Here is an 8,843-nt window from a genome sequence, read left to right on the forward strand (position 1 = left end):
GCCCACATTGTTCCGGCAAACAAGCACTTTTGCCGCTCCAAAAACCACCCAAAATCGGCCCCTGTTTCGCTACTGTGGTTGCTGCGAGCGACTACTGTAGCGAAAACCGGGTCAAGAAGATAAAATGCAATCGGATTTTGGATATTCCGACCCAGACCCCATTTTGCATCCACTTTTCTATAACTTCCGTTTTATTCATTATTATTTTATCAATTATTTAATTAAATAAAAATAATATACTTCACCTAAATGAATCTGGTGTTAAATAATTTCCATTATTTAATAACAGTTATTACACAAATAATTTCCACAATTTAATATTTGTTGGAAAATTAATAAAATTTCAACCATTTCCTTCTGTAATTTTGAAAAATAAACTGTAATTACAGTAAATTACTAATTCGTTAATTATTTATTGCTTATAGTTATTCCATTAATAATAATGATTATTACACAAATAATTTCCATTAGTCAATTATTTCTGGAAAATTAATGATCTCTAGAATGAAATAGCATTTCCTCATAGTGGAGGAAGAGGTGATTTGTATCTTCCTCCAAACCATGTGGGCACTTTGCACCCATTCTAATCCCCCAATTTCTAAGTCTATTTCAGGACTAGGTACATTGAGAGTATGATTTTAGGAGGGCAGGATAGTTTCCAATGGATGTTAATGTGGCAGTTCTATCAAAAATAAAACCATACACATTGACAAATAATGCATTTGATTAAGCTTTGAGTCAGAGATAATTTTGGCCTTACCATTGATCAAATAAAGTAGAATCGATTTCCATAAGCCATTCAACATCAAGCTATATATATTTATATTTGGTTTGATATAAACTAAGAAAGAAACAGAAAGTTGATATAAACTAATAAGTGTTACACAATAGCGGTTGGTCATCCAATGGTTTTGCCTTCTTCTCTAAGTTTTTGTATCCAATTGATGTTGAACCAGAATCCTGTAGACATGTTGGTCGATTTATAAGGCAATAGTCCATCTCTTGATGGTTTTCTTGAACCAACGTATGAGCTTTAGATATTCTTAACCCCTCTAGCTCAACTGTAACTTCTTTCATCGTGGGTCTGTTTTTTCCATTTAAATCCAAGCACCTCTTTGCAAGGTTAGAAACCACCTCAATTTCTGCCTTTTCACCCTTCTTTACCACTTGTGCATCAAGAATTTCAAAGAGTCGGTTCTCCTCCATGGAAGAAAGAAAATAAGTGGCCAAGCTTTTAATCTCTCCTGGTCTAAATGAAGAAATTGGTTTCTCTCCCGTTAAAAGCTCTACGAGAACTACTCCAAAGCTATAAACATCACTCTTCTCTGTAAATTGACTTGATTGGAAGTACTGAGGATCCAAGTATCCTAATGTCCCTTGTACTGCTGTGGTTAGATGAGTTTTGTCAACTGCAATCGGCCTTGAAGTCCCGAAGTCTGACACTTTGGCTCTATATTTATCATCCAAGAGTATGTTTGAAGATTTAACATCTCTATGATATATTGGGATAGAAGCTGCTGAGTGTAAATAGGAAAGTGCTCCAGCAACTTCAGTAGCAATTCTTAGTCGATTATCCCATGTAAATGGCATGTCGTCATCACTTCGATCATGGATGTGATTGAAAAGGGTTCCACTAGAGATGAACTCATAAACCAGCAGAGGAACTTCTGTTTCCAAACAACAACCTAACAATTTAACCACATTTCTATGATTAATCTTGGAAAGTATAACAAGCTCATTGATGAATTGTTTGATTTGATCTTCATCCACCATTTCCACCTTTTTGGACTTCTTAATCGCCACAATTCTTCCATCTGTTAACATACCTTTATATACTGTACCTTGGCCACCTTGACCAAGTATTCGATTCACGTTATAGCCATCTGTTGCCTTCTCCAACTCCTCAGCATGGAATATCTTGGTGTTATCGAAATTACCTTCCTCTAAAGATATTTGTTGTTCTAGTAACAAACCGCCATTTTGTTTAAAGAACTTCTCTTTTATTTTCTTACTTCTTATTGTCTTATAGAGTTGGTATAACCAGAAGCTAGCAAAGAATGATAACAATAGAGCTAAACTTGAGCCAATTCCTGCATAACCATTAGAAACCAAGTAGTTGAATAATAATTCAAGATAAATGAGATGATTCAACAAGAAATTAGAGTTGATTAATATAGACTAATTGTACTTAACAGATTTCCTTCCTCTTAAATGGAGTTTATGATCTTAAATCTGTACTTGGATTAGGTTTCTTAGCTTAATGCGTTAAGATCAATTTTCCAATCTTTATCAGATAATTAATCATGCATACACATATTTTGGCAAAGCGGAATTTCCTAGGCTGAAAAAATATTGCCACTTATCTTGAAACCAATAACCTAAGTGGTTATTCGATCCCCTTTAAGTGCATTTGGTTATGTCTTTGCTAGTGGTACACTTACGATTCTTATGCCAATACTTCTGCCTTTTAATTTTATTTTTCTCCCCTTTTAAGCTAGTTATTCCATTTATTTCCATAAAATCAATATATATGACAAATTTCAGATACAATAGGTACTCTAATAACTAATAATCATGGTGGAAAGATATTTTATTGATGATAAGAAACTGGTGTAAAAGTTATTTTATAACGTTTTTTGAGCAACATATATAAATGCTTAGAACTTCTAATAATTAAGGTATGCACGTCAAGGCTAAACCTTAAGATCCCATGATCTCATTTCTAAAATACCCCTAAATTCCAATAGTTTCATTTTTAAAATACCCTAAAATTCCCATGATCCCATTACTAAAAGTACTCTTAAATTTGATGTACTTTTAGGTGGTTATCTTGGTTCATGGAAAATTTGAGGATTCCTTGTCGGTGCCTTGACTCAAACTTGCCCTACCATCGGGAATGGAGCGGGGATGGGGTAGTGGATTTTGTTTATAGGGAAGAGATGGGGAGGGGATGCCTTGCCCCGAACCAGCCCAGTTGCCATTCCTAATCAATCAAAATATATTCAAATTGGTAATTAAAAATTTATATTTTCTTGACCCATCTTCTTACTATAATGTTCACCCAATTTCATCATCAATAAAAATAGTGATGCGTAGGACCCAAAATGCCCCATGGAAAGAGTGATAGATTTTATAATGACAATATTAAAATGAGGGAGAGTGTATATAGATGGGGGGATGCATTTTAGAAATTGATTGGGGAGTGGGGCAGCATGATACTTTCCTATTGGTTTAAATAAGATACCTTAGGAGAGAGATTATATGAGTATTTTTAGGTAGTTGGGCGACATGGCTTAATGGGAGTGGTGGGAAGGGGAGAGGAGAGAAATTCAAAGAGAATGCAGAGTGGGGATAATGGAGAGAGGCATGGTGATTGGACCCGTGCGATGCAGGGAATTTGTTAAGCTAAAGTTAAACAATAGAAATATATAAGAGTATATAACATTTTAATAAACAATCTGGACCAAACTCAATCAGAGTTGGTCAGTTTTCTAGTATTTCAGATTGGCTTTGGTTTAATAAATATATATTAATATTTTATATTTTAAATTTAATTTCTTAATACTGGAAAGTAGGAAAATTCCCATATTTTAGTCTAAAATATTTCATATCATAGATTTAATTTTGTAATTTATTTTTTAATAATATCATTGTAATTTATGAAATTAAAAGTTAATTTTTAAGTTTAAATCTTTTGAACACACAAACTAAACCGAAAATAGACCCAAATTGATACAACCCGAGTTGGTGGGTTTGTAGTAATGATCAATCGGTTTCGAATGACAAACTGCGGACTTGACCAGATTGATTTGGTTAGTGAAACAACCTACAACTAAACTAAACCAATCATTTAACACTCCTAATTTCAACTAAATTTATAGTCTAATCTCTAATAAACAACAATAATTTCATGATGAATTTTGTAAAATATGGAATTATTAATGATATGAATATTATTAAATATATTATTTTTTTGTGTTTTGAATAAATATTTTAAATTTACATATAATTTCGTTATTACATTTAAATAGTTCTTAATTTTTTTAATTGAAACTTTCTTTAGATAGATATAGATAAAAAGTGGGGGAGAGGATAAATAGGAATCAGAGATAGTTTAGGAGAGAATCTCTCTACTAAATTAGAGATAATTTGATAGATAAATAGGAGTTAGAGATAATTCAGGAGATAAATAGGAATTAGAGACAATTTAGGAGGAAGTGGGGGAAAGTGATGCCACTTAACTAAACATTAGAAAAGCTTTGTGGTTGTTAGAAATAGTTAGGTATATGTGATTTCCTGGTTAATTATGTGGAATTAAAAAAAAATAAATAAAAAAAACAGAAAATAAGGAAGGGGGGTTTCTTGCAAGGAGAGCTATGTTGACATTAAAACAAAGGGGTCAAGAAATTTTCTCCTTTTTTTGAATTTTTTGTTTTTTTATTCCATGTCATTTTTGAAACAACAAATCAAATGCACTTTCCCAATAACTTAAATAATCTCTTCTCCAAAAATTTATCCTAAACTCCCTCCCCCACTTTCTCTAGAATTATCTCTAATTCTTATTTATCTCCACAATTATCTCTAATTTAGTAGAGAGTTTCTCTCCTAAATTATCTCTAATTCTTATTTATCATTTCCCCTACATTTTATCTATATCTATCTAAAGAAAGTTTGGATTAAAAAAATTTAAGAATTATTTAAATCTAAATTAATAATATTGAAATTAATATATTACGAAATTAATAATAATATTGAAAATAATGAAATTATAAATTATAACATAATATTGAAAATAATAATAATTTAATTAATTACAAAATTAATAATGAAATTATGTAATAATAGTATAAATTTTGATTTTATGGATAATTAAATTCCATCAAAAACTAATATTTTAAAATCTAAATATATTACATATTATTTAAGTATTTAAATAATTGGGTATTTTCAATAACAAAATATTTAATATAACTAGATTTTAAATAGTTAAAATAAAGAAATTATGTAATAAATTTAAAAATTTTCTGAAAAGTAAAAAATAATTATAACATAATATTAAAATTAATAATAATTTAATATTTTTACATAATATTGTAAATAACTAATTTCGCTTATATCAAGTAATAATTCAAGAAAATAACTTTCAAAAAATTTAATATTTATTAATAATAATTTTAAACTCTTAATTTTTATTTATTATATAATTATATATTCTAAAATTAATATTTATTGTATTTCAGTAATTATAAATTGTTTTTGTCGTAAATGTATTTTCAATATATGTATAAATTTATTTATTTTTTTACATAGAAAACTTTCAATAATTATTGGTGATTAAACTACTGTTAGTGAAATTTTTAAATTTAATTTATTGTATTTATTGAGTTTTTGTTATAACTTACTGATTAATATTTATTCGAGATTTTAATTTTTATTGAATAAGTTAATATATTTTTTGTACTTATTGCACTTTTGTAATTATTGTATTTTTTTTATTGTCAATGTATTTTCATTGGTTGTGTATTTTTGCTATAAAGTTTCAATAATTGTTGGACATTAAACTATTTATTATTTATCAGAGATTAGAATATTAATTTAGCTAAAATTATGAGCGTTCATGAGTTGGTTTGGTTTGTTCTTAGGCTATTTGACCAACCAAATAGACCCGGCCAGGTTGGGGAGTTGGTCAACTGAAACCAACTAACCTTTTGTGAAAACCAACGCACTTAAGTTGTATTTGTTTGGATCGATTTTTTGGTTTGGCCAATTGATTCAAAAGATTTTAACTTTTAAAATTAAATTTAATTTTAAAAATTACAGTGTAATTATTAAAAATTAAGTTAAAAATTGTATTTATGATATAAAACATTTTATAATAAGAAAAATGGGAAAATTTTCAGTTTTTCATATTATATTTAAAATATAAAATACTAATATATATCCATGGTTACGTCATTCGATTTTGGTTAGTTTACAAATGACTAAAGTGAAATTGATCCAACTTGGTCGAATTAGGAAATTTTTTGACCAAAGCCGACCTAAAATACTAGAAAACTGACCAACTTGGGTCGAATTGATTGGGTTGGTTGGTTTAATCAGTTTGATGAATAAACCTTTCATTAAGGAGTTTTTGTTTTGCCATTAGGCCCATGATTTTTTATTCCAAAAATACCCTCAACACTTTTTTTGTACAAAAAATAAAATTAACTAAAAATAGCCAATAGAGTGGTTGCGCATGTCTTATAAAGGGCAAAAATTATATTTTTATTTTTATTTTCTTCTAATTAAATTTATTTAAATGAACATTAGGGTCAATACTGTCATTTTCCATTATCATCTAATGGAAGATTGATTAAACCCATTGCAAATTATAAGTGGTGTTTAAGTAAAGTTTTAACTATAGGGTAGATATTTGTAAATCCATGAAACTAGAAGGAGTATTTTAGTAATTGACACTTTCTATTATTTAACTTTTGCTTAATAAATCTTGTACATCACACCTGCTAGTATATATATATATATAGATATTATTTAGAACACCCAAAACAGTTGTTTCCCTGATAAACCAATCAACCAACCAGAAAAATGAGGCTCCATTGCAAGAAATCACTACTTGTGCTAATCTGCACCATTTTTCCGATTAACAGCAATTAATAATACAAAACACCCCTAAAATAAGGCAAACAACCCTCAGAACCAACGGCGCACCTGTACAAAATTTATACATGCTCCAGCGCGCAGAAAACTCGAAACTTTTTACAAATCCAAAACTAATTAGTATTAAAAATCAAAGGGTACTATTAACTAATTATCCCCGTTTCATTACGATGAGTTTTTGGGTAGGAAATTTTAAAAAATGGAACTAGAATATATTAATATTACCTGTAACGATCGCAAACGTTCGACTTCGATTTTTAATGCAACCAGTACCAGATCCTCCCTTGAAGCCGTCTCCGTGAGTCCCCTTGGGGCACGAACATTTGTAACTTCCCACTGTATTTGTGCACACATGTGTGCAGTTATTGCCTTCCTTGCATTCATCAATGTCTACATGCAAAACCAGCCATGAATGGAAGTTATTAATTCTCAGTAGGGTGAAATGAATTGTGAAAACAAAAAATTATTAAGAGAGGTCGCCATCATCACCTTGGCATCCTTGGGGTAGATAAGGGTTCCCCCGGTAACCTTGCTTACAGTGACAATTATAGCCGCCGGTGGGGTTGGAGGAATCGGAGCAATAGGTGTTGTCTCCACATGCGTAGCTAGTCCGATTCTTTATTGCATAGGTGCAGTTGTCGTCGGGGATTACCCAGTCCAGCACCACTGGAGTTACAGGGGCTCCGTCGTACCGGATCGGAAGCCTCTTCTTGGGGAGATCCATGAGGTCGGGTGAGGAGAAATTGAAGTTATTAAACCAATCTTGGTCAGCCAGGAAGGCGTAGCTGCAGGGATTGAAGTCCAACGAGTAGGTGTGGTTGTAAAAGCTGGAGAGGCTGACGTTAAAGGTATTCAGACCATTTGGAATGGAAGTCTGGCAGCATCCAATGCCGGAACAGGAGCCATTAATCAGAACTTCGTTGGTCGAACAAAATGAGATGCAGCCGCTCGTAAAAGAATGACCTGATGATGATGAACTCGACATGTAGGCGAGGGTGTCGCAACCGATCGCCGTGAATTTGGTTCGGGTGCTCGAGAAGCTGAATTGCTTTGCCAGTGTGATATCTATTTCTTGGAACCCGTCATAGGTTCTACCACTTTGATTGTAACAGTCCATAGCAATCGGGATGTGGACGGTGGTTTGGCCTTCTAACGATATATTCCGGAAGGGTATATTTCCTGTAGGGAAACGAAGAAGCACTGGATGGCCAGATGAAGTGTTACAAACAACGCGGAAATGTGAGTCTCTGAAACAGTCTGAATCATTATTTCCAACTCCAAAGGGATACGGGATGTTCACATCCCCACATTTTTCTTGGCAACCAGGCTTCGCCGAACTCTGAGAAGAAGTTGATGCCGCATTCAGAAGTAGGATTACTGACACGACGACAATCTTCCAACCCATCTCTCTCTTTGCAACTGTGCAGACCTGATTTTGTGTATCTGGTTTTAGGTAGATGAAGAACAGCGATTTGCTCGTAGCGGTATATATACACGATAGTTTAGAACTCTGGGTAATTACTGAGACACTCCAACTGTTAGTCTGTTACCCTCTATAATTATCAAAGCCCCTAGCCGTGTTAATTGGTGAACATGAAGTTACCTAGTTGCCCTTATATATTATTTTTCTGCTAGCTTTGAAAGCAAAAGCGAAAAGAAAAGGAAGAAATCAATTTTAAGCGATATCTAATTTGGATTAATAAATACAAAAGATTGTATATTCTAGCATATGGAACCCGGTGGTTGGAATGTTGGATCAAATTCATTAATTGGATACCATTTAGCATGGCTTCTATTAATCTTGGCCATCCAAGCAATATACCGAGACTTCAACCAATCTCGCATAATCAATTAAAGTGATGTACAAATTAAAACATGCCAACGATCTCAATTTATCTCAACCATGCATTCAAAATCATATTACCGATATTTCAATATAAAATGTTATTATTATTGTTAAATAGATGACAACAATGAGGGCATTAATGTTATTTGCATCATGTTGGAAATGTGAAAAAGTGTAATCAAAGGCCAAAGGCAACCTAAATCATATCTTTAGACAATTTTGATATCTTCGATTCTTTTGTTGATTTGGTACATTGTTTGAATGACCCGAATTGGTTCAAATTTCGCTACCCACTTGGATGATTGATTAATTGGATACCATATCGAATGGATAAAACTAA

General features: G+C 31.9%; 1 protein-coding gene across 1 annotated transcript; it reads right to left on the reverse strand.

Annotated features, from left to right (window-relative positions):
* Positions 1-738: 738 nt before the first annotated feature.
* Positions 739-8,134, reverse strand: LOC148851901 (wall-associated receptor kinase 2-like). The gene is made up of 3 exons (XM_088943626.1): positions 7,147-8,134; positions 6,883-7,047; positions 739-2,090 (listed from the first exon to the last, which is right to left on the reverse strand). The coding sequence occupies exons 1-3, from the start codon at positions 8,060-8,062 to the stop codon at positions 871-873; spliced, it is 2,301 nt and encodes a 766-aa protein (XP_088799752.1). The 5' UTR covers positions 8,063-8,134; the 3' UTR covers positions 739-870.
* Between the last annotated feature and the right edge of the window lie 709 nt (positions 8,135-8,843).

This window comes from Nelumbo lutea, chromosome 5 (assembly GCF_056320005.1).
Source record: "Nelumbo lutea isolate HS-2025 chromosome 5, American lotus-T2T, whole genome shotgun sequence".
Taxonomy (NCBI): Eukaryota; Viridiplantae; Streptophyta; class Magnoliopsida; order Proteales; family Nelumbonaceae; genus Nelumbo; species Nelumbo lutea.